Source organism: Sinohyriopsis cumingii, chromosome 4, assembly GCF_028554795.1.
Source record: "Sinohyriopsis cumingii isolate HCF-2022 chromosome 4, ASM2855479v2, whole genome shotgun sequence".
Lineage (NCBI taxonomy): Eukaryota > Metazoa > Mollusca > Bivalvia > Unionida > Unionidae > Sinohyriopsis > Sinohyriopsis cumingii.
The window spans coordinates 101,379,143-101,405,994 of NC_142964.1; the positions used below are offsets into that span (position 1 = coordinate 101,379,143).

Here is a 26,852-nt window from a genome sequence, read left to right on the forward strand (position 1 = left end):
TTCATATGACTTGACAATGATTAACAGAGTGGCCATGATAAAGGACAGATCTGTAACATTTTCATCTAGGATTAAGTACATATTGCAATAATTTTGATTTTTGGAAACTTAAGTCAATATAATCATGGTTTGAAGAGTCTGATTTTGTTTTTGTTGGTTTTAACACATTACTATGCCAAAGAAATGGGAGCCAAGTGCCTTTCTTCAAGGATACACTGAGGTAGCTAATTACAAGTCTAATGCTTTACCAAATGAGCTACTGGGATTCCCAAAAGAGAGCAGCAGGCATAATACGATTGTTCAAGATGGCCACTGCAGCCTTTTCACAGGACTGTTGCAAGATTCTTTAAAGGTCTGAATAATATTGTGTGGAGTCCAGAGGCAACCACAATGCAGGGTCTGGGCTGTTATGTGTTGACTCCAGGCAGCTACATGGGCTACTATATAGTATGACTTGCCCTACACATCTTTCTTTCAAATACCGTATTTAACAAAAAATAATTATTATTAAACTGGTAAAACAAGTCTTCAAGGTTACAGTTTAAATTAGTAAAAGTTTTGAGAGTGGTGAAGTGAGACTAATTTACACAAAATTAGATGGAAGAACTTAACTCCAGGAATACTGCTACTTCCATTGTCCATTTTACTATGATAAAAACTGCTTTAAATAACGTTTATACTCTTCAACATTACTTTCTCTATATGTGACTCGAGAATTTATGTTAGCATTTTAATGTATTATTTGAGTAATTATTATGATTTCCTTTTAAAAGCATTTTATTCTATAGTTTCATTATTACCAACAGTAGAATAACCAAGGGAGACAACTAATATCACGGTTTAATCATTTACCTAAATTACAGTTGCCATGTGCAACATAAAATGTACATGAAAAGCCAATGGTTCTATACTTCATTACTAATTTAAGCTCGTAATCTGGTTGCTATTATTAGTAATGCAAACTAAATTGGTAAAAGAGAACGGATATTATGACATACACATGGATCGATTCAAATCCCTCAAGTCAAAAAGATTTCCGACTTACTGAATTTAAATTTGGATAACTGGTGCTTTGTACTGAAACCCACCAGATTTTGAAATCTGCAGCACATTAGAATTTGCAAAGAATGTTAAGCTTCAGCCTTTGCAGACATTATGCGAGTGTATAAATTTCTTTTGAAAACATGATACAAAGCAAAAACTTCATAAAAATGTTTATTGAAACTAGGACAAAAAAAAAAATGTACAAAAGATAGAAGACTAATTTTTTTTTGCTTTAGATATATCATATTTGCTTTTGCTGCTGTACCAAAGGAGGAATGGAATGCCCAGAGATGGAAGAGTCATGACAGCAAACACCAGCCAATCCAACTGTAAAAAAAAAAAAAGAGTTAAAAATGAGAAAATGCTGCTTGTCATAAAGTTCATACGCAAATCTTTGCATATTCAGTATGACATCATCATGCATAAAAATGCAACAGAAAAAAGATTATACATACACCAAATATCCTGACCAATGTAATGTCTTCGGGGTCAAGAACATTGTTTAAATATTAATATTCTCCATCTGAAAGATCATTTATCTGTACCAATATTAATGCCCATATTAACTTATGGTCGACTATATTCACAAGCAAGTCATCATAATATGTCATATTGCAAATGAATATAGCATATATTCCATAATTAACACTCCCTGGGATGATACATTTCCCAAACTGGGGGGTATTTAGTAGAGCACAAGCATGAAAGCTAAAGTTGTTTTTTTATGAAATCTTACAATGATCTATGTACATCTGTGGGTCTTTTTGCCACTGAAATGAGTCATTGTAAATATCAACAGAGTTAAAATGATCCGTCAGTCAACACATCTTCCCCACACAGCAGCTGGCTGAAGTATTACTGGCAAGTCTTTGAACTTGCACCCTTCTACTGCATCATATTTAGCACTACATGTGTGTCTGTGACTACAATAATTTATACACTGATATATACATTTTAACAGTGTGATCAACTGAAACTGCTGCAGCATTTTATTGTAACAGATGAGTATTGAAAAGCACAGGTCTTACACTGCATCATTTAAATCAAAAGTCATAGAGTTGGCAGAAGCAAAAGGCAAACACCATGCCGGCAAGATGTATAATGTAGATAGAAAATGTGTTCAAGAATGGTGCAAGTCAAAGAGTAAAACTGAGACGATGTAAAATTTAATGAAAGGACACATGGGGCAGGTATGCCATTGAAGTAAATGGATGTAGATGAAAAGCTGCCTAAATGATTTACTGATTTAACTTGCAGCACATACATTTGTAGTCAAACTTAATACAGCAAAACTTCCCTAAAATGTTCCCTCTGCAACCTATTTTTCTCCACAGGCTGCCAAAATGTTTGGTCCCAATAAAATCATCCTAATACTAATCCATAGGCCACCATTATAAAACTGCAAAGAATTGTGTCCCATTGCTTCCACTTCAAAGACATTTTAACACATGTTATCTACAGAGCTTCACTGTGCAATTAATGCAAAATCACTAATACCATTAGTAATGTTAGCCACCGTGAAAACTGGAATATAACCTTGGATACTAATACTCTGTGATAAAATAGGCTCCATCATTAGAAACAATACTGACAATGTTAAAAAAAAAATGCACGTACATGAAGTCCACAATAACATCATTGTTACAAAATGTTATCTTGACTCCAAGATCAAAAGGTTCAGCAAGCATGGTTTTAGCTTCATCGTGATTAATTCCAAATACAAAGAAAACACAACAAAAGAGTAATATAACTAAATAAGAAACAAGCCAAACTGTGACCAATATTCTCTATAAATGCCTTATTGGGTTCAGGAAATATATTAAAAATAAAAACTTGAAAGAAAACCCTAACAAATTGTTGATGATAAAGACGATGCCATTGTTGCTGATGCTAAAGCTGGAAAGTGATTGCCATTTGAGCTCTACAAAATGTTGGTTTACACCATTTTATATTGTCTGATAATAAATCTATTACTGTCAATAATAATTTACATGGGCAAGCGCATTTGTACCATGCTTACATCTAGTGAATTGTTTGTGCAGCAATGCATACTGACTGTGAAGGACAACATATGTTCCTATAGCACTCTGATTAAACGATGTTAATACTATGTGGTAACTAGATTGCTAAAATGCTCAGAGGTACATGTTGAGTAAAACGAACATTCTGAAAGCACTGGGAGATCACTTCAAAGAAACAATATACTCCACCATGCTCCTCCCTGCCGACAACATCATCTGTTTGTGTGCAGCAGCCATTTTATTTTTTCAGTCAGTGATCTGACCCTTGGTCTTTTGACCACAAAACTGATAGGCTTCTTCCATACCCCAAGTGTAAGTCATGGACAAAGTTTGGCCAGGACCTGGATGTACTACCAATGTTACTGTGTGGAAAATGTTTATCTTCCTTCAGTTAAAAAATGATCTTGACCTTGCACCTTCTGACCCCAAAATTGATAGGTTTCTTTCTTAACCAAAGTGCAAACCATACACAAAGTGTGGTTTACATGTACGTAGAACTGATGTTATTATGTGGAAACAACTTTTATTCTCTTTGAAGTTGATCCTCTGTATAATCAATTAAAAAAAGTTAATGAATGACTCAGTACTGTCATTTAACCAGTTCAAAAAAGAAATGGATACTTATGTTGATAAAGTGCCTCTCACTAATTTAATTGCATTGATTCAGTGGACTGCCATCAAAGGCAGATCCACTCATAAGTAAATAACCTGAAATAACAAGGCTGTTTAAAGCACTGCCAATTAACCATGCCAGATTTATTTTCTTTGAAATGTTCTGAGTGGATGGCAAATGGTCATTGAACCCAATATGCTGACAAGCAGTAGTGAAACTTGCGCACATGAGACAGTTACTAAGGAAAACTTACTGTAGTATAACAAGATATAAATGAGTAAATGGAGGTAGATTCAAGCATTCAGTATGTCCTGAGGGCATGAGCAGCCAGATAAAGGTAGATGAGGTATGAAAATTAGTTTTTTCCCCCCGACTGTTTTTAAAACAAGGAAATAGGCACCTGTCCCGGAATAGTACCTCAGACAGTTTTACTTTTCTGACTTAGCAAATTTCAAGTCCTGTATGATGGGCAATGCAATTTAATCAGCCCTGCCACTGATCAAAAAGAGGCACAGCATATGCACTAACATTAGGGGCTTACAGGTATTTACAATTTTTACTTCAAGATGAATATTAAATTGGTGCATTTAATAAAACAATTACTGAATTGTAATGTTTTTGTTTATCCTTGATCAATCTGTAAATTTTAAAAGTATATAGTAATGTTTTCACAACCCATCACATTTATGCCTGCTTTTTTGTTTTACTCTTGACTTGTTTAGTACGAGTTATTTGGAGCATTACAATATCAGTTGGGAGATTTCAATCCCTCACATATACAAGTCCCTGTTGTCAATCATTACATAATCACACCTCGTGTCTGAATATACTGTAGTGTATTCCAATAATATTTAGGCAGCTTTCACTATCTAACCCTCCAAAAAAATCAAACCATTACAATTTAACCATCTTTCATCAAATTTTCACGAAATTTCTAAATTAAACCACGTATCACATATAAAGTGGAAAAAAGACAAAAAGCAGTTATCCAGAAATTGCACTGCAAATAATGCGGGTGGTATTCATTACTTTAGCAGTTTGTCCAATCTGATTACAACTGAAATCTCTGACACAATGAAGCTCTGATAGTGATACACATCTATGTTCCATTGACCTTTCAAATAACCAAGCAAATTAAAGTTTCCACATTTATGAAGTGAAAAATGTCATTTGGAACATATCGCTTATAACAATAATTCTAACAAGAAATGGAATTGCTTCATCACTTAAGTTACTAAAAAATATGTGGTCTGGAAATTTTAATGGTCAGCAAAGCATAAATGTTATCAGCGCCTGTCAAATCTACCTATATGAGATCAATTTTAGTCAGACTGCTGTTCATCAACATGAATAATTCAGTGTCAAACTTGAATTTCACTTACAACATGAGGGGAGAAACGTCTCTCAAAATCCTTGCTATTGACAATGCCACCCTCTCCTGGTGCACTTGTGTATCCAACCTACAAGTAAAGAATAGAGTAGAAATGTTATAAAGTTTAATTCCTTCTTAACTGTTCTCAGAAATGCCAATATCATACTTTTCCTGGCAACATATTAAAACAATTTGGTTATTAATATTCAATAGTACTTCAATCTGCTGACTCTACTTATCAATTTGTAATGCCAATGAAATAAAAACAACAAAGAATGAGGAATATGTGGGCCTGAAAGAATTCACGTTTTATATCTGCACAAATACCAAATGCAAGACGAAATGGCCAAGATATATGGGTCACAAGGATACTTTCTGTCAAAATTTATCCAGTTCTGTTTATTGTATATTATGAAGATAAATGTTTCAAAGTTCCTCTAGTTTTTGTATTTTCATCTGTATTTCATACATCAGCATTATTTGTCAAAAGCCTCTATGCCAGGATGCTTAATGGCAAACAAGTCAAATTCTATTCTGCAATAATGTTGTGCAAATGTTTTTCTCCTTACAGTAGGAGCAGCCATTTGTGATGGTGGAACAGTCTCTTGTTTTATAAATCTGAAAAATTTATACACTTCTTCGAAGTTGGTGAAATTCTGTTAAGCTGTTATTTACAAGTTTTTAAAGGTTTATCTATTTTGTAACAGCAGCCTATTTGATGGCAGAATAGTATTTTATTCCAAACAATAGGAAAAGTCTTCATGTCAATAAGCTTTTTGCTATATGTGATCAATTTGTTCAATACTGTTTTTATTTTTGTGACATATTTTTTATTTTGTAATCTGATAGTGGATTAGCACCATTTATACAAACTTAAAACTACTTGCTGCTTTCTGTCAAGTTTGGTCAATTTCTATTTGGTGGTTTTGGAGAAATCATTTAAAGGATCTTTCCTTTTTAATAAGGGTGGCTATATTTGATGGCCATTAACATCATTTCAACAAATCTTAAAGGTCTTCATGCCAGTATGCTTTCTATTGGTAGTTTTGGAGGGGGTTTTGTTTAAAAAAACTTTATATAATAACAATGGTTATTATAGCTGATTATGGATGGCATCATCTGTAAAAACATGAAGGGTCTTCATGATGGGGATTTTTTCAGTCAAGTTTGGTCAAATTCTATTCAGTGGTTTTGGAGAAGTCATTTTAAGGCCTTTGTTATTGCTTTCAATATTTGATGGCAGTGGTTTGTGGGTTTAACACCATTTTTCTGCACTTGATACACTATACATGCAAGCTGATATATCTTGGTGGAGGAAGAACCTGGGAAAACCCCATGAAGAACCAATGACCCACAGAAAGCTAGTGACAAGCTTTCTCACACGCCCACACTGTCGGAGTCAAGATTTGAATCCATGTGGACAAAGGTGAGCTGTCAATGATCTGTAAAAGAGAGCACTTTTTACCCTATTTGATTGCACACTGGAGTCATATTTACACAAATTTCAAAGGTCTTTATGATGCAATGTATTTTTTGGTTAAAATGATCAAATTCCATTTCAACTTCCCAGAAATTTGATTAAATGTTTTTCTATTTTAGTAAACTTACCATACTTGATGCTGGATTAGTATAATTGGTAAAAATCTGAAATGTAATCATGCCAGAATGATTTCTGCCAAATTTGGTCCAATCTGTTCCTCAATTGTGGCAATGCTCTATAAAGGTTTTTCTACTTTTAGTAACCACAATCATACATGATATCACGTTTTTTTTCCTCTGGATCAATCTATTTTTAGGTAACTATGACTATGTTTGTTTTTTGTTGGTATAAATTTAAAGACCTTTATAGCAGGCTGCTATCTGCCAAGTTTGGTTGAAATTGGTCAGGAGGCCTTTGAGAAGTTGAAAATAGCTGTTGTTGTTGATGGATAATGGACATTCTTTTCTCTTTTTGGTAATGGCAGCCATATTTCTTGGTAGTTTGGCATCATTTATACAAATCTGGAAGACTTTATGCACAGACGCTTTTGCTTAAAATGTAATCAAAACCTGTTCAGTAGTTTTGGTTCATCATTTGTACAAATTTGAAAAGCTTTTAGTCCAGATGTGTGGCACCAAATTTGGTTGAAAATGGTCTGTTAGTTTTTTTAGGAAGAAGCTGACAAAAGAAATTGTTTAAAGATGGTGAATTGACATTATATGAAAGACAATACCAAAAGATCACTTGGCACAACATGAAAGCATTTTTTTATTTGCAAGCAAGGACATAATGCCACCGAGTTAACCAAGCCAACACTGAACTTGCCTGGGGAATCAAAATGCAATTCTGAAAATAGCGATATTAATTTTCCATCCAAAATATTCTCTAAAATTTCATACTGACCCAGTGATTATCCGAATAGAAAGAAGTAATGTTTCTTGATTTTTGGATATATCTGATAATGATGGTAATCTTAACACTATTTCTTTTGACCTTATGGACTAAAAGTAGGTTCTATTTTCAGTCCAAAGTCCCTGAACCACCCCAATTTATTTTCTAAATATTACGGACAGTCCCAAAATTGAGCAAAATCATGTACTTGATTGACAAAATTTTCTACCACAAAACAAAGCTCCAACTATTGTATGTCACATAATCCCATTATCATTAAAGAATCAAAACTTTCACCCAGAAATGCATCTATGAAGCAAACTCACTGCTAATAACCAGTCATCTATTTCTCTCTTTAACGTTTAATATTATGACTGTCTATGTATGTGATAATGGGCAAAATACTATCGTATCTTGTAATCTGTAGTAAGCCAGGGATCGTCCTGGGCTTCGCCAATGTCGCAAATTGCGATTTTTTTTGGCGACAGACTTTTTGGTTATTTAATTTGTACATACAATCATGGATTTGGACTGGATAAATTAAAAGGGAGAACGAAAGGAAGCCACAAACTTGACTAAGCAATGCATTGGAATCAATCTGTTACACAAACGATCCTTTGTTCGTATTGACAACTCCATCTTTACAATGCATTGTTACGTCATAATCTGCTTATGCTGACATCTGGGCTGAGTACTGTATGCTGTGATACAGTCAATCATGCTACCGAACTATACCTACAACTGACCGACTTCTGAAGACGCAAATAGAACAGATACAATTAATTGAATGGCTAATCCTTCTGTTTTTTTTTTTTTTACATATACCAATACAATAGTTTTGCTGAACCTTCATAGAAAACTGATAACCTTTGAAGTACCGACTACTGTGTATAAATACAAAGCAAATAGAAAAAATCTTAATCACAATTATATATGTCGCCAGTGTAGCATTTTACTCATTGATCTTTTTCTTTTGCCATCCATCCTGTGTTACGGCTGCAGAGACTTAAACTCCGCTACAAGAAATAGCAAAAAAAAAAAACAGTTTTGCATAATTAAAAATAATTATTTCTCAAAATACAGGAGTGAAAGAATCCCTAAATTGAGTGTGAATTTATGCTTATATATATGATCCAATATTGCCAGGTGTTGACTCGTGTAAGTTTCATTCGTGGGAATGGAGATCCTATTTTGCTTGTCGAGAATATTTATACAGCATTCAGTGATCATTCTTGGGATTTGGGAAGCAATTCACTACAAGCTTTGTGAAGCTAGCCATGGGGGGTGGGGGGCTGCTGAGAGACTACTGGTGTCACCTGTCGGCACTGTAGACTGTGAACGTGGATTCAGTAAGATGAACCTCATAAAAACTGTCATCAGAAATAAACTCTGCATCTCGTCTTTCGAGAATTTAATGAGAATCAGCATGTACAGATGTGAAAAATTAGACTTTGAAACTGCATTCAACAAGTGGGCACCCCTAAAATCGCGACGGATCTTCATGTAACACTTTGTAACATTTTGTTAATGCTTGTTGTAATTAAAGTATTAACTAACCCATCTTTTGTCATTTTCATTGTCTGTTACATTAATAGACTAAATTAACACTTGGAAAAATGTACACTACTTGTTCTGGCGACACTTTTTGAAATGTGTTGATAAAATATTGAGGTTGGCGATTTTTTTGGCAACAGCTTTTTAAAAGCCAGGACCATCCCTGGTAAGCATTCAAATAGTCTGCTGTGTGAATCTTGTTTAAATGTAGATTTTGCTCCTATTGATGTATTTACAATAATTACTCACTTATAACTCAAATCAAACTGCAGAGACAGACCCTGAGCTGCCATCAAATAATGCACCAGCATATCAGAAACTAAGCTGTTTGTTCAACAGATTACTCCTAACAAACTGCAAAGACCTAGATTTGCTGATGCATTATACAACGGCAGATCTGCATCTGTGCCATTTGCTGCTTGACTCGACTTAGAAGTGAGCATGTATGATATGTAGTCTCATTTCTGCAGATGAGATCTTTTATATAAGTATTCTTTTAATAAAAAAATGATTGTCTAATTCACTTAAGGTGCAGATAAGGCAACGAAAAATTTACCAAATACAATTTTGTTATATCTCAAATTAAGTATTCCATCTTCTGACCTCAAGAAATACACAAAATATTAAAGAAAAATGCAGAAAAAATCCAAAAGAAACTGACCTGTCTTTCAGGTGACTTTTCTGAGGGCAGATAGCTAACTGTTGCGGCTGTGAAATTAAAGTAGCCATACTTCAGTGGACGGAGGATGACTGCATGGGTCACGTTTGTATTTCTTTGTGATGGTCAAGGAAATAACCCAGAAACATAAATATTTTCAATCATTACATATTAGCATTCTTAACTTTTCTGCATTTTCTAGACAATAAATCACTGCATATCAATGATTTGTAATTCTCACCTATCTTCATTTTTGCTCATTTATATACTATATATACTTGCTTATAAGTTAAATCCACATTAACATCATAGACCCTAATCTGCTGTCACATTTTCAACTGATTATTCACAACAAACTGGATAGACTCAGACTGTCAGAACATTATGTGTTGGCAGATCTGGTTCTGTGCAGTCTGTAGATGGACTAGACTTATTGGTGAGTATATACTATACGCAATATTGAGGTAAATTTAGTACATTCAGACATAATTTTGGTCTTCCATAAAAAAAGCTGGAAAAATTTTAAGGGTGTTTGTGGGTCGTTTCCCAAGGGGGTCTCGAGAGGCAACACATAATCTGGGGGTCCAAAAAACGCATTTTACACTCATAAAAAACTGCTCCTGGTGCAACTTATGATCATAAATTAAACCAAAATAATTATTTGAAAAACTAATCAACTTGACTTAAATAATTTCACATGAATTTGTTCTCCAATACTATTGATGCTGAAGTTATTTCATGTGCATGTCAGTGTTCACATTATAATTAAGTCACAATAATTTCTCAGTTTTTGCAGCAAACATATTATACTTCTCTCTTTTCATAACAAATCTGTAATATAAACACTCAAGTACATCAACTATATACAAATAATCCCATATATTCACATGTCTTTTTCTCCAATGGGCACAACCTGTTGATATGCCAGTCAAGCTCTTTTTTCCGGCTTTGGCAAAGATTTCTTTAGCTTTCCCTTTTGTCACCATTAACTTTTTTGGTGCAACGTGCAATCGTTTCTTTTCCTTCTAAATAAGACCCTTTTTCCTTTCAAGCTGATGCTTGTATTAGCGACAAGCGGTGCGCATATTCTGACAGAGGGCTACATATGTTCTCTCATGCAAGAAATCTTTCTTCTTATAGTAATTAACTGCACTTTTTCCAGATGCCTTCTAAGCTTCAATTTTTCTGTACGCAGCTTCTTTTGTAGGTGCTGCTCCAAACTCTTCCAACCGCAATTACTGTAGATCAGATCTTTATTGCAGAGGTCAGAAAATGCCAGTCATCTAGCGTTCAGTTTTCTTATAAACCGACCAACTAAATTTCCGTCAACTTTTATCTCCTGAGATTCCCATTTCTAAATGGTTTTTTAAACCTTTATCTACATTGTTTTTGTGCCATGGCCTCTCTCAACAACTCTGGATGCCATGTTTTGCAAGCATGCTTCTTCTTTCCATTGCCATCAGTTTCCATTACACAAAGATTCATTGGATGAATTTAAACCACTGACCAATCAGAATACTCTTTACAAGAGTTGTGTGCTAACTGATATATGGAACGAATAATGTACAAGGGTATTTGCTGAATGGGAGTGGACAGACCACTTTAAAAAATGGACTATATCAAGAAAAATCTGATTCAAGTCGGGAGAAAAGCGTAATTCTGCTTTAAAACAGAGGAAAATCATGTCTGTACATGGGTCAAGTACAGAAATAGCTTTGAGAATAATACAAATTGCCAAAATGACTTTGTGGTTTTATATTCAATTCTGACAGAGACCAAACTATTGACCATGAAGAAAATCAGAAAGCATCACCAAAGAAAACATTATTTCAACTCAGTGAATTAATTTCATTCATATAAACTATACAGTATGAATAGTTCTAAAGGATACGGAGCTATTCTGTCCCATTTTGCAACCAGACTTCCACTAGAAACATCAAAATCAGCCTCTGGGAAGGTATCATCTTCGAGTTTGACATCAAGTGCTGCACTGTGAAAAAAGGAATGAAAACTATAATAAATATAGAACAGTATAACATAAATGTATTAAAAACAAAAACATTACCAAAGTTATCAATTGACCATGATTTCGGTAACTTCCCTGTTTCTTTTGAGCTAAATCAGATGCCAGCTGGTGGAAAGTATATGATAACATTGTTCTAATATAGTAGATGGGGTCCATAACGGCCAATTGTGCAATGTGCCAAACTAGATGCCAGCTGGTGGCCAGTACAGGATACCATAACTGCCAACTGAGCAAAACTATGTCAGAGCAAGAGTGACTGTAAAGTCTATAAATGCACATATTAGAGAAGGGGTGGGGGGAGATTAGCAAAATGAGTAAAATGTCAAGTTATCATTTTACTACAAATTTATGTAACACCTGAGGTTAAGACAGCCCCATGTGCAAAGAAAATTAATTTACCTTCAAGTGATAAAGAAATATTCAATGCAGTTATATTTTCAGTTGTTAAGTTTTCAATTCAAGTCATTTGGACTCGGTATGTTTCTCATTTATAAACCCAGCACACACACACACACACACATATATATATATATATATATATATATATATATATATATATATATATATATATATATATATATATATATATATATTTATATATAACTGTCTTTGCTCTTCTGACAATTTCTGCATTCCATCTCATACTTTTTTCTCATCTACACAACAACTTGCTTAAATCATTTTTGGTAATTTCAATTATCAGCATATGGTTTCAATGTGTAATCAAAGAGAAAAGAACACAAATGTTTTTTTTTATTCATAAAAGAAGAAAAACAAAATTTAATTAAAACATCCCCAAAACTTTTTTTTAAAAATCTTTGCAGTGAACAAGATATACAACTATTCATTTTTCACTGAATTATCATACACTGGCTCATATTAATTAATCATGATGACTTAAAGAAGTATATTTTCTTTTCTGCTCAATCTCACCCACCAGTAATGATCATTCCAACCCTCAGACTCCAAAGAAACAAGAGTATAACAATTTTGAAGTAAAGAAAAATAAATCTAAAGAAATCTTAAGCATTTATTTGCTCCATGAATAATGAACAATCGCCACTATCAGCTCACGAAATCAACAATAAATGACTATTGTCTTGAGATACCAGTTTCACAGTTTTTGACTCGAGATTTTGGAGTCAAGGGTCAAATGACTCCCAAGTTATTATATCTATTGTGAACAATAACAACCAAAAACTAACATGGTCATGAGATAAATTAATAGCCATAAAGGTCTTGCGTGTGCATTTACTAATCTTAAAGTAAATATAACTATTGTTTTAAAATTTAATACCAATTTTGTTTAAATGAAGTCTATTCAATCTTTATTATTGAATGTTTTGCACCTTACAGAACAGCTCACATGTATTTTCAGAACCCGATGCATCGCGGTGAGGGATGAACTCCTCTTCACTTTCACTCCATGATAATGCTCCACAACGGAGCAATAAAATATTTACAAATCACCACTGATGGTATCTTCAAAGTGGAGCTGCTGATTGGAATTATTGATTCACATTTGAACAGCCAAGCAATGAAGACCCAGCAGCAGAGGGGGCGAATCGGACATTTTGTCCAATCGTTATTTTGCTTAATTAATACTTTCTGCACTCAACGATCTAGTGTCGTCAGCGCCTGGTAAAAAAAAAACGACGACGGTCCATCCTACACGATGGTGACGTCATTTGGTTTAATTAACACCTTCTGCGCGCCGATCCCCAGTGTCGTCAGCGTCCGGTAAGCACATCGACGACCGCGTCGATGTCATCGCCCCCTCTGCTGCTAAGTGGTTATTTACAATGATCTTACAAACAGAGTGATCACTAACTCCTCCTCCTGTAGATCAATTAGGTTATTTGACTGATCGGTGAGTTTAAAATTAATTCTCGTTAAAAACCGATCATGGCATCGCATATAGACCGGATTAATCGGATTCTCAACGATTAAAAATCCCGGAGGGGCTGTTGGTGAAAATGAATAAAGGATATATCCCTGTTGAGCTTGATTTGATTGATTGGTATCTACCTGGTAACTCCCTTCGATAACATCACACACTAGATTGATTGCTATCACCGATGCGATATTTACGTTGTATGGAGCAATATGCCTACCATCATCCCCGTTATCGTGTCTGAGGATATAAGTTGATGGACCGATAAAATCATTAAGAGACTTTCTTAGTTCTGGCGTGTTGTATCTTGGAAACTTAAAATCGGGTAAATCGGCTTCTGCGATATTATACTCGGTTAGGAATTTTTGTTTATTATCAATTCTGCTAGTGGATATTACCCCGATGATTCTTTCATTGATATATTCCATGTCTAATATAAGTTGATTTAACACCTCAACGTGTTTTTGTGCTTTTGTTTCCCGTAGCTGTTCTAGTTGTGATTGGTAAATACGATTAATCTCGATAAAAAACCTATCGATATCATTTAAATTAACTTCGACCTCGACGACCGATCCAGGAGTTTTCTCGTACCTAAAATACCAATACATGGTATTCCTGTCTTGAAATGTAAACCAGTCGGGGGGTGACGAGTTTTTCATAACAAACAAAACATCTCGATAATTGGGATTAATCTCATGATACGATTGTTTGCCCTCGGGGTTTTCATAAGGTGGATTCTTAGGCCATCCTAGTATGGTTCTTATTGAACTGTTATAAATATCAACCATATACCCCGGTGTGCTTATTTCAATCGTCGACGATAACGTCGGTTCATGAACCGTAATAGCGATTTTTGATTCCTTTCCTGTGATCGATTTTATCCTGCGTTGAAATTCTTTATTGATTTGTTCTATTTGGTATGACCCAGTTGGTATTGTAACCTCCTCCCAGTTTGGGGTTCCATCGGGTTTATTTTTCCGTGCAAAAACCAGCGAGTTATTAGGTTGTTGTCCGTTAAATGCGTCCGCTCGAATATTAGGCCAACTGTGATATACTCGCAATTTTGCCAGCGCTATTTCCTTCACTGGAACCGGTGATGGAAAGTTTACACTGAATTCGGGTTTCGTTGATGTTATCGATATCATATTTGTTTGTACCGGAGTGGTGTTCTCCGCGATCCGCTGAAGTAATTGAAACCCTTCGGGGTTCAGTGACATTATTATTATTTGTTGTCTTTAGTGTTTAATATTAATAACCAGAGCCCATTGAGGTGGTTCCGGCTTCCAGTTGAAAATCCTCGATTTTTGACATCGCGGAGCTATACAACTGGACCATCGTGGAGAATTCAACATCGGATACGAACAAATTATCAATCGATAACGAGATCAACCCGGATAATTTCGAGTATGCGTCGGATACTATTTGATGTTTTACTGTATACTCGTTGAGTTTTTTCTGAAAACACGATGATATCTTTTTAGTGATTGCGTTGGCGACTCCAGCAACTGTTGTCATTGCGGAGACAGCGATTGGAACAGCGATCGGGGCTATCGTGGTTACCGTGGATAAAATAACACCGGTACCGGCTATTATACCCGACACCGAGTACACGACCGCGTCGATGGCGGTTATTTTACGACGGTATTTTTTTATTTTTACACGGTATTGTTCGGAAAGCGTTTTCAAGTTCGCGGAAAATTCTTTTGCGGTATCGAATCGATATTGATGTGACGTCGGTGATACCTCTGATTCAATTTCCTTGGTGGTCATTTTTATTTTAAAAGAGCTAGTGTTTTTAATTACTTAGATCCACTACAAATTCCGCATACCATGTGATGTTTGCCCTGGTTAAATTTCTATCAACGGCATAAATTGTAAACGGTTCAGTTGCGTTCCTGTCTATAATTGTTGATATTGTATTGTTAAACCCGGATGAACTCGACGATAATATATTAAACTGCATCATTGAAACCAGTGTCAATCGATAAATACCCTTAACAGTTGCGGTAATATTTACTGTATTCTGTGTAGGAGTCCAATCGAATGATCCATGCCGAATTGTGTATACTGTGTTGATGATGTTCTCATGAGGGATTTTTATTTTTTCGAATTGCTCTGTCATTCTGGGTAGTCTGTCCTTAATCGCTTCAACATCAGTTTTGATTGTTTTTATTTCCCCTCCATACGTGTCTACATTTTTTTTGTTCGCTTCAATATTAGTTTCGAGTTGCTCTGTTATTCTCGGTAGTCCGTCTTTAATCGCTTCAACATCAGTTTTGATTATTTCTATTCTTCGCAAATTCGCGTCTATATTATTCTTGTTCGTTGCAACATTAGTTTTGATTGTTTCTATTTCCCGTGTATTCTCGGTCATACTTTTTTTGTTCGCTGCAACATCAAGTTTGATTGTTCCTATTTCATATGTATGTACGTCTATACCTTTTTTGTTCGCTGCAACATCAGTTTTGATTAATCCTATTCCCCGCCAATACGCGTCTACATTTTTTTTGTTCGCTTCAATATCGGTTTTGATTGTTCCTATTTCCTGTGTATGCGCGTCCACACCCTTTTTGTTCGCTTCAATATCAGTTTTGATTGTTCCTATTTCCTGTGTATGCGTGTCCATATTATTTATGATCGTTGTAACATCAGTTTTGATTGTTTCTATTTTCCGTCCATGCGAGTCTACATTATTTATGATCGTTGCAACATTAGCGCCGATTATTTCTATTTCCCGTTCATGCGCGTCTACACTCCTTTTGTTCGTTGTAACATCAGTTTTGATTGTTTCTATTTCCTGTCCATACGCAGTGATATCATTTATAGTTATTGTGATTTCATCCGGTTTGGTATTTTTTTTACCAAGGAATTTATCAAAGTTGTCATCGATCCTGTTAACATTTTTTCGTAACGAGGTAAATTGGCCCGACAGCGTCGTAAACTCCAAAATAGTATTTTTTATTGTTGCAAGATTCGGTTCGGTTACCGTCGGGGTTCCAAAAAAACTAGCGGTAGTGAGTTGTATATCGGTGACAGATTTTTTCACCTCGGTGGCAGATTTTTTCACCTGCGCGTCAAGTTCGGTCACCGATCTATCTAACCTTGTAAAACCGTCCTGGACTAATGTTACCCTATCCGTCACCGCTGATATATGTCCACCCGGTTTGAGTCGTCCGTCGCTGGTATACAGCGCGATAGTGTTCTCGTCGGCATCACGCTGTCGTATTAAAACATCATTCAGTGACACATTACCGGATTTCAATTTACCCTGGCGGTCTTGAAATACAACTATTTCATCTGGGTCAACACTGGTTAAGTTCAACGTATCAGCGATTTCATCCTCAATTAGTTTTTTTATGTCATCGGTGGCGGCTGTTTCCGTGGATTCTTTCAGCGCCGAAACCGATCGTCCCCAAATATCAATCATTATTATTGTAAATGTTATTCTCTAAAATCCGTTGAGCTTCTACGACCCCACTAGTGTATTCGTTTACAACCACATGAGGTGGTTTTCGCGATGATGAAATCGCCGCAAGTACGTTCAATACCTCGCGGCCACATATCGGTGGGTCACTTAATCGCTGTGTTGGCAGCGTGGAATAAAAAACCCGGGCTGAACACGCCCGGATATACCGCATGAACTCTTTCGGCGGGGCTAACCCGTATGAATCAAAATAGACGATTGCACGCGGATCAATCGCGTACGCAACCCAATGAGTTCCCGCTCCGGAGGACCCATCGAGGTTAATTATGCCTGTTTCAATATTCCTTGGGGCCGCCGGTAATTGATCCCTCATAAAAACACCTCTGAAGTTTTTTATCGCTAACGCGTTTGCGGCGTCTATTAAATCAAAATTAGACATGGGAGTCATTGACTCAGGAGTCATTGACTCCCGAGTCAATAAACGGTTCCCGGTAGTCTTAGACCCTTTCCCGAGTACCATGAATACGGGGTTCCCGGTAGTCTTAGACCCTTTCCGGCCACGGGTCGTTTTTTTTTGTAGCCTTTCCCGGTTGCCTTCTTCAATGCCATCCCCGCCGCGGTACCAACGGCTCCTAACGCCGCCGCCTTAGCCACTGCTGGTGCGGCCGCGGCAATCAACGCTGGAATCGCAGCTAACAGCGGAAATATCCCACCGGTCTTTTCCATGTTTTTAATTGCTGCGGCGGAAAAATCTATTTGAACTCCCTTTTTATTCTTCATCGCATCATTGAAATGTTTTATTTGACGCGCCGTCAACGATATCTTATGATTACCACCCGCCATCTGTGACGGCTTCAGCGTTATTGTGGTTCCGCATTGTTTAGCCGACTTTGATCGTAATTTCTTGACTTGACCATCAGTCAACTCTACACTGACGACACTATACGACATTTTATTGTAAACGCGTTTGTGTTTTCAATTACATGTTTTCCACTGGTGCATCAACGATTCTCATTCGTCCACCAACGCCTTCCAACAGCATTGATTTATCGCTGAGAATGACAGCAACCGCTCTATAATTAACACCACCCGGGGCTATACGAGCTCGGAAGTGTATATCAACGACGGATTGTCTCGTTAAATCAAGATGTTCCAACGAAAAGTAATAAATCGGATACAGGTTTTTAAAATCAAGTTGTGATATTTGCAAACCAGTGTCGACGTTTTGATCACGACCCATATATGACAGCAATCGATGATACACACGTGCGATATGGTTGTCGCCGTAATTAAGCTGTATATCCTCGGATGGTTCCTGTTGTCCGTTTATTCTCAGCGAAACATCCCTGACTCCTAATTGATCAAATATCATATGGCTGTGTTCTTGACTACCCAATCGATTCCTATTCTGCAGCGCTATGAATATATGACGCGGGGCTGAAACACCCTGTTTTGACGCCAGGTGCCATGTAAACGTATCGGCGACGTTATCCTCTTTAGCATCAGTTGTTACCGCTAGCCAACTCAACAGCGATTTCCCTCCCTGTTCCATAAATGCTAACAATCGTGCTTCCGTGGTAACTGATGGAGTCAGCACCGGCATCCACAATGCCATTTTAGTTAAAATGACTTTACCGGCGGCGACACCAGCAGCACGCCATATTGCATTGTTATCATCGCCCCTTCGCGTCAGCGCGATTGTATGCTTAGCCCCATAGATAACTTTTCTGACATTTCTGCAGAATCCAAATATGTGATGGAGTGGAATCGCGCATGAAAACTTTCGGCGTGGTCCTTGCAACATTCCTACTCGTGTTGCGAATCCTAGATTGAAATCATTGTTGGTGCTTTTTATAACAGTGAAATTGTCACCTGGTTTTGCTCTGCGGTCTGGGTTAGCTGCTTCATCCTGGTCAGCTGCGGTATTTCGTGGTGTCAGCACGTTAACGTACTGAAGATGGTCAGCGTTATTGGTGGTGTCCTTCGAAAACATCATAGATGGGCCCGCCGATCTTGTATAATCATCCGAGTATCTCGCCAACCCAATTATCGTTGTTGCAACATCAACCTCGCGTTCTATTGATTCAATTTCTCGCCCGTCAATAAGATATCTGGCGCTCTCAAATAACGCCATGATACCGTTGTTGACGAAGCCAACTCGAACACGATGGTCATCTGCGTATGGTGCATTATCGGCGGCATTTGTCACGAGTTCTCCCTCGATTTCGATAAACGCTTCACACGGCAGAAAGTATTTACTGGTATCTTGGACCTGAAGTTCAATTCGCGATCGTAGGTCGGGTTGCGCTGCATAATAAGAATAATATTGATAATCACGGACAGAATCATCCCTGCGCACTGGGGCGTCCATATCAAACGCGGGATCAGCGGTTCGCGCAAACATTCTATTATTTATCATGTTGATGTTTTCAATTGCGATTTTTTCGTCGTAAATTCTTTGAATTTAAACCACTCCCCGCTATCGCGTTCATGAGCGCGTTGGTTGCCGCATCGGCGGATGGCGAAGTCGTCGCCAACGACTCTAATTTTTCTTCCACGGCGTTATTTATTACTTTACTGACATTTGCAGGCATCACTGTCGTTGATGGCATTACCGGTGGTTTCTGTTTTTTTCTCCTGAATTTCACCAATGACATTAGTTTGTCCCGCGCGGCTGAAAACGCCCTTCCGGCAACATCTCCAATGGCACTAATACCCTTATCACGAATAACATCAATAGCCTTCATTCCTAATTGTTTGGCTAACGGCGCTACTTTTGGAGCCATTCTTGTAAATAACCCCGCAATGGTGCTACCGAGACCATCTCCATAGTACGCGCGGTAAACAGGCAATCGCGAGTTTACCAAGTAGACGAGTACTGGTTTATCATGGTTGTAGTGTATGATCATCCTTATTAAAAACACCAGTTTTCCAATTAATCATCCACGAGTTCGTCTATGAGCGTTCGATATGCATTAATGTCCATAATACCGCCTGCAAATAACCGCTTGCAAATATCAGCGGCCTCATTGATTATTTCCGTAGAGTTATTTCCGGCTCGTTTTCCTCCAATTAGTACTTCCAGCCGTGATATATCACTGAGAACACTATTAGGGCAGGTAACGCCGTAGGATTCTTTACCAACAGGGTATCCTTTTCCTTTTTTTGGTGTTCTACTCTTAACTTTCTCGAGGAATTTATCGTAATCGGGATCACCACGATGTGGTAATGCTTCTCTATGTTTACTCGCTAAATACACTATTCTTGCCCAGTTCTCCGTCGAGGTTATTTTTTTCTTGTAACCTTCATTGATATACTCATCTCGAATGCTCTTAGTTGATGTTGTAGCAACAAAATTAACTAATTCTTCATCGTCGTCGATGTCTCTAATTTGATCTATTGCGGACTTTTTAAGAACATTACGGGGTATATTTCCCTCTTTCTTTTTTTCTTTCGATGTTTCTTCGGGTGTTTCTTCGGGTATTTCTTCTTCTGGTTCTTTCGCAGTAGCACCTAATTCTTCCTCGTCGGCCATTGTAACATAAGGTTCTTGTGGTTCGGTTATAGCGAGTGGTGGTGGCCTCCGTGTTGTAGCAGCCGCTATTTTTGCAGGGAGTGTTTCTAAAGACCTTTTTGTTTGTTTTGTCTCTGCCGCTATCTTTTCAAGCGCACCAAGAACGGGTACAGTTGCCGCTGTAACATCCTTAGTCGCTTTAGTTACCGGGGCAAAGAGTTGTTCGCTTCCAACAGTAAAATCGGTTTGCATTTGTTGTCGCGTTTGAAGTTTCTCTCTCACCCTGTCTCGTAACGGTATAAACTTTTTAAGCGCTGCTAGCCGCTCTCTGGCTAGCCGAGTAGTAAGTGATTCACCTACCATTATTGTAAATTGATCCGCAATTTTCTAATTTTCCGCCGAGTGTACCATCGGGAGCTCCACGGAGTTTTCGTCTATAATCCTTCTAATGTTTTTGATCTTACTAGAAATCTCCCGGCGTCGTTCATAAACACGTCCGAGTTTTTTTCGTATTATTTCAACGGCAGTAAATAGTCCAATGAATGCATTTGCGTCATTGTGGTACAGGTTCTCATTAATCGTATGTTGTAATCGTTTTATAAAAAAATACTCGCGGGCCAGGGTAAAACGCCCCCGTTTCGACTGTTCGTTAATAATCTCATAATCGGATAATATTTTTTCACTGTCGAGACCATCAGATAATTCAATTCCTTGATTTTTTAATTTTGAAATCTCAGTTAATATATTATTGATGTCTTCGATATTCATTATTCTTATAAAACATCTTATTTCTAATATCAAAAATTTTAATAAAATTATTGGGGCCATTTTTGACCCCGTTTTTTGTATGGACAGTACAATGCCGTAGATCTCCACTCGAGTGTTGTGGCAGATTGCAGGCATACATGGACAGTACAATGCCGTAGATCTCCACTCGAGTGTTGTGGCAGATTGCAGGCATATACATATACTTAATTAAGGACATTCACATCTTGGAACCCCAAAGCATACATCTCCGGGAGGGAGGCCTAGGGTGACAAACGTCATCGTAGACCGCCCAGAAGATATGCTTGGGGGACATCACTACATGTACTTAATTAAGGATGAATATATTTATAATGAAATGATTGATGGATGATGGGACGGCACAAGACAGCACAAACATAAAACGGCGGGGCGGAACTCTACGGCCAATTCAACCAATCAAAAGCAACCCAATTAAATTAACCCGGTTGCATGATTGTAAACAAAAGACAACCACACGCCCGGGTCAAGAGCGTGGGTTAGTTTTGATTAGTTGAATTGGCTTTCGAAAGCCCCAGGCTTATAACGAGTCATCTTATATATAAAGTGACTAATACAGCGGCGTCAGTCACAAGGTGTGTGTTAATTTGAATTCCCTTGAATCGTTTGAATCCTTAAATACTTATTAATGGTGTTTCACGGCATTTAAATGAAACCAAATACTCAAATAAAACATTAAAAAAAAGAATACAGCTGTTAGATAATAGCGTGTATTTCATTAGTTTTCATCGTAAAATGATTAATTAATCGCAACATTAATTGGACTTCAAGGGACATAACTCTTGTCATGAGACGCTATCACAAAACGAGTTATCTCCCTTTGATGTTATATATGAAAATCGAATTCTGTGACCCGTCTTTTTTGAGATCGCTGTTTTAGTTATATTCTCCGCAACATCTAGAACTGATTTACTACAAATATCGAAGTATTTACCAGCCGCATTCATAGAGCGAAATATTTTTTCCTCGTGCGTTATTGTATCAAATGACTTTACGGGTTTTGCCTTTCTCATCCCTCCTGTTTTTCCAAATTTGGAATTTTGACTCGGTGTAACAGCTCTTAGATTACACAGTCTGTTATTTTGAGGACATCCATCAATGTGATCAATAACGAGACCGTCGTTGATCAGTCCGTTAAACGCTTCATACACCATCCTGTGAATAAGACAGATTTTTTTCCCAGCATTAAATCGCAAGTATCCGTGATTATTTACGGTACCAACCGGCTTCTTCAGTCTGCGGTTTCTAACAATACCGTCGCGAGATGCCTCGTAATTAACAAACACAGGGTGAGGTCTGAACTCTTGGTCCATTTGTATAATAATACTACTTGTCTAATTTATTATTTGGTTTAATTATGAATCTTTCAACGTAGTCTTGGGGGGTTTTGATGACGAAGTCGGCGGTGGGGTTGATGACGGCGTTTTTAATTCGCTTGTCATAATAGCGTTTTAGTTCCCTGTATCGCTTTCCGCCACAATTGATACACAACTGTGATTTTCCTCTTACACCGACGTGGCAAACCAAGCACGGGAGGGGGCCAAGAGAACCATTACGAACGCTTTGTAAATGATACCCGCAGAATTCACCTCTACATGATTTATTGCACGGGGTTGTCGACCCAATCATCAACCATTTGCAGTGATTCATTATACTATATTCTTTCATTTAAATACTTGTTTTAATTATATGGATGAGTTCGAGAGATTAGCAGTAATTAAGCCCCGGAAAAATATTAGGTTTAATCTCGATAGAGTCCTCAAGGACACACCAAAAGCGTTAATAAACGATAAAACCCTGTTGAGTAAAATACGCGATTGTATCAATGAATTCAAGCGTGATGGCGCATCTCACAGTTGGTCAACATTTCGAATTGATGGCATTGTTGATGCTACCATGAACGACAACCGCGCAGCAATGATAATATCACAACTTGACGGTAAAAGGTATTTCTTCAGAGTAAAATTCATTGTCCGGGTGGAATCAGGCGATTGGATCATGCGTGATAAATTTGAACCAGTTCTCAGCGACAAGAAAACAGTCACTGTCAGCCGCGACTCCAAGCCGGGGTTGTTAACCGGAATTGACAAACCATACTATGAACGAGCGTATCCTGAAACAGCAGTTGTTTATGGAATATACCCGTTAAATAAGAAACCTGATATCGGAAAACTGAAACCGATGAAACAGTCAACTGGGATAAATTGTGTAGCAGAACGAATAATAGAGCATTTTACAAATGCATGTCGAGGAAACAAATTGACTGATTTACGACGTAGCAAAATCAACCAGTGGGAACTAACCGTAAAAGAGCGTGGAGCAACCATCAGCGACATAGCGAGATTAGAAACATCGCTGAGATTTCCAATAACCGTTACAACGATAACCGGTGAAGTATTATACGAATCGAAGTATAAATCGAAGGGAGCCCCAATCAAAATTATTGATCATAACGAACACGCATGGACGCCCGTGATCACAATATTTCCACGGGATAGAACAGTAAAGTATATACCCGAAGAATTCCTGGGAGAACAATTCTCCAAGGACGGTTTTCTCGCGGAGAGGAAACTATTTGATGCTATTGCCTACTTGTGTAAAAACGACCCTGTATCAATGTGGTTACTTCGCAGCGCTGAAAACGATGCGGATACCTTTGATCAGTTTGTAAGACCAAACGGTGAATTATATCGCACTGAAGCATTTCACAACAGGATGAAAAAAACCGCCATAGAATTTGAGGAGCATGATGAACAACTGCTAACAAATTGTTTTACGATTCCATCGGTTGTAGCTCATGTTGCAGCAAGGAAAAATGCGTGGAGACCAACGCGCAGGGAATTTCTACCGGATGTACAATCCAGTTGTTTGGAATACTATCACGGTGGACTATGGAACACTGAATACAACCGCGACGCTATGATCTCGGTTGATATGGTTGCCTGTTATCCAGCGAGTTTTCTCGGGTATGGATCCGCCGCTGAGTACTTTAGACGATTTGGACACCCCAGTCATGAAATGACTCGTGTTGCTATTAATGGACCACTGCCTGATTTTGATTTAACCGGATTCGCTCGCATAGTATCATTTGAATTCGCGGCAGGACTCCATCGCTGTTGCTATATTTGGATCGGTAAACACATGGCTGAAAAGAGATGGCTGCCAATAGCGCTGCTACGGTATATGATTGATTGTAGCATGCTAGTTTCGTTGATTGTCAGTGACGCGATTATATCATACCGGGCACAGACTGAAGTCTGGTTACCAGAACCGGAGCGTCTAGATAGCATAATTGACGAGTCCAGAAAAAACATTGATGCCGACGAGGAATATATCATCGAATGGTCCAGGAGGATATTTAACCAACGAAACCGCGAGGCAAAAGATCTCGGTAGAAGAATAATTGGTAAGTTCACACAAGGTGGAAAAAACCACGACTACAAACGATATTGCTCACGGCTGATTATAGATGACGCAGAATATGATTTCGTAATCAAGGACACAGTGGCAAAAAATAGATACGTGAACTGCAAAACAGCTTTCTTGTCCAATGGAACGAGGTTGGGTACAGTTGTTACCTACAGCGATGGAGACAGCCCGGCGTATCCACATTTGAGGGCGTCTATGCTGGGATATGCCGCTATCAATTTATTCTCGATGATAAATAGATTCCCCGATACCGCGGTTAGAGTAGCCGTTGATTCGTTTTATGTTGACGTAGCGTATAAGGGAAACGTAGCCGAGTTTACTAGTCCGGACGAGAGTTGGGGTACATGGAGAATTAAAAATGAAATACGACGCGATTATTCCCCGTCAGCAGATGTCACCGTTGAGAACAACTACTTACGCGGTGATAAATTGTCAGAATGGTCTAATGCACCATCGTGTTCTGATCCAATTTGTAGACACAAGACGGTTTATTTAAGCGGCTGTGGCGGGTCAGGAAAGACGACTCGGGCAATTGAATTATTTCGAACGCGGGCAAGTATAATCGTGCTTACACCGACTCATAGACTAGCGCGAGAGATAAAACAACGAAATGTTGACGCCGTTACTTATCACAGCTTCTTTCGATACAGCGGCGGTGAGTGGACTCCTGATCGAATGGGTGAAAAATTTATTCCCGACATTATCATCTGGGATGAGATATGTACTGTTTCGTTAGATACTTTACAAATGTTTCTTGAGTGGTTGCTGCGCGCGAATACAGCGGTAATCATGTGTGGAGACCATGGCCAACCACCACCATTTGTCGGCGAGGGTCCACATGATTGGTTAAGGGGTTTTGTGGACTATTATGAAGAAACCGATACTGATTACCGAGCACTTGATGAACAACTGCGCGAGGTTAAGAAATTAATCAGATTACAGCCGGATAGAATTCAATGTGAAATAATTCGCGAGGTGATTCCGGAAACGCCGTTAAATGAATTCTGGGAAACATGGAGACCAAACGATTTGATTGTAGCGAGTAGAAAGATAGTCAGAGACACACTTCAGCGGAAGTTGTTTACGTTGCATAAGGAAAAGTTTCCAACGCGTCCAGTGCCGTTATGTTATAGACCCGCGGACACACGGCGGCAGAACATTGAAGTTGAAATTCCAGCCCCGACAGCGTCGGGGACAAAAAAACAAATTCTCGTGCTGAATGATATCGTGCTCGTTGATATCAGCGTCGTCGAGGACGCGCTACGTGCTGATAAATCCCCGTGGACGCTAGGATACGCAACAACAATACATTCCTCGCAGGGACTAACCATCACGGACACAATTGTTTGGATAGTTGATAATCGCATCGAATGGTCGAATCTAGTCTATCTTGCAGTGTCCAGAGTACGAAGGATAAATCAGCTTCGAAGAATTGTTATTGACGGAGCCGGTGACGGAGTCACTGACGAAGCCGGCGACAAAGTCACCATCGATGCAAGCGTCATTGATAGAAAACTCTCGGGTTACCGCCAACAGGATAAAAAAAAACAGCGGCGTTTTGATATTGATGCCGAATTAATAATCTCGCTACGACAACAACAGAATAATCACTGCGCGAGTTGCAATTGTATAATGAGTTGGCGTTATTCGGATAAAGACACTCGCCAATTTACCGTGGATAGGATCGATAACAGTCTCGGTCATGTCAAAAACAATGTGAGGTTGACCTGTCTTGAGTGTAATAGACGCAACGGCGCTAGTTAAGACCACGCGGGGGTAATTGAGTATCGTTAGGTATCACTTGTAGTTGCTCGCGTGTAAATCCGCGCTGAGGAGCAATTGAATCCAGTCTATAGATCGGTGGTCTACCAGTTGATCGTGTTATCGTTGATATGTTATGTGTGGTAACACTCCAAATAGGATCGGTAGCCCTTTTTTTACCGCCTTCAAGCTCTCCTGGTTCATATAGATATCTAACAGTGACATCGCCAAGAATCGGCTTAGAAACGCTATTTATTTTTAATTTTCCGGGTATATACTCGTATTTAATCGCGTCGCTGGGCTTCATGTTGATTACTCGGGTAATCTCGTTATTTAACGCTGCAATTACACCTGGCAACCTTTTAAC

At 38.1% G+C, this 26,852-nt stretch overlaps 1 protein-coding gene across 1 annotated transcript in view; it reads right to left on the reverse strand.

Annotated features, from left to right (window-relative positions):
- Nucleotides 1-1,202: 1,202 nt before the first annotated feature.
- LOC149801783 (translocon-associated protein subunit beta-like) overlaps nucleotides 1,203-26,852 on the reverse strand; it is a 34,059-nt gene continuing 8,409 nt past the window's right edge. Inside the window, exons 3-6 of the mRNA XM_089956127.1 lie at nucleotides 11,525-11,623; nucleotides 9,637-9,748; nucleotides 5,061-5,138; nucleotides 1,203-1,371 (exon numbers count right to left, since the gene is read on the reverse strand). Of these exons, the coding sequence (XP_089812253.1) occupies nucleotides 1,261-1,371; nucleotides 5,061-5,138; nucleotides 9,637-9,748; nucleotides 11,525-11,623 (400 nt within the window). The 3' untranslated portion in view covers nucleotides 1,203-1,260. The remainder of the gene's footprint in view (nucleotides 1,372-5,060; nucleotides 5,139-9,636; nucleotides 9,749-11,524; nucleotides 11,624-26,852) is intronic.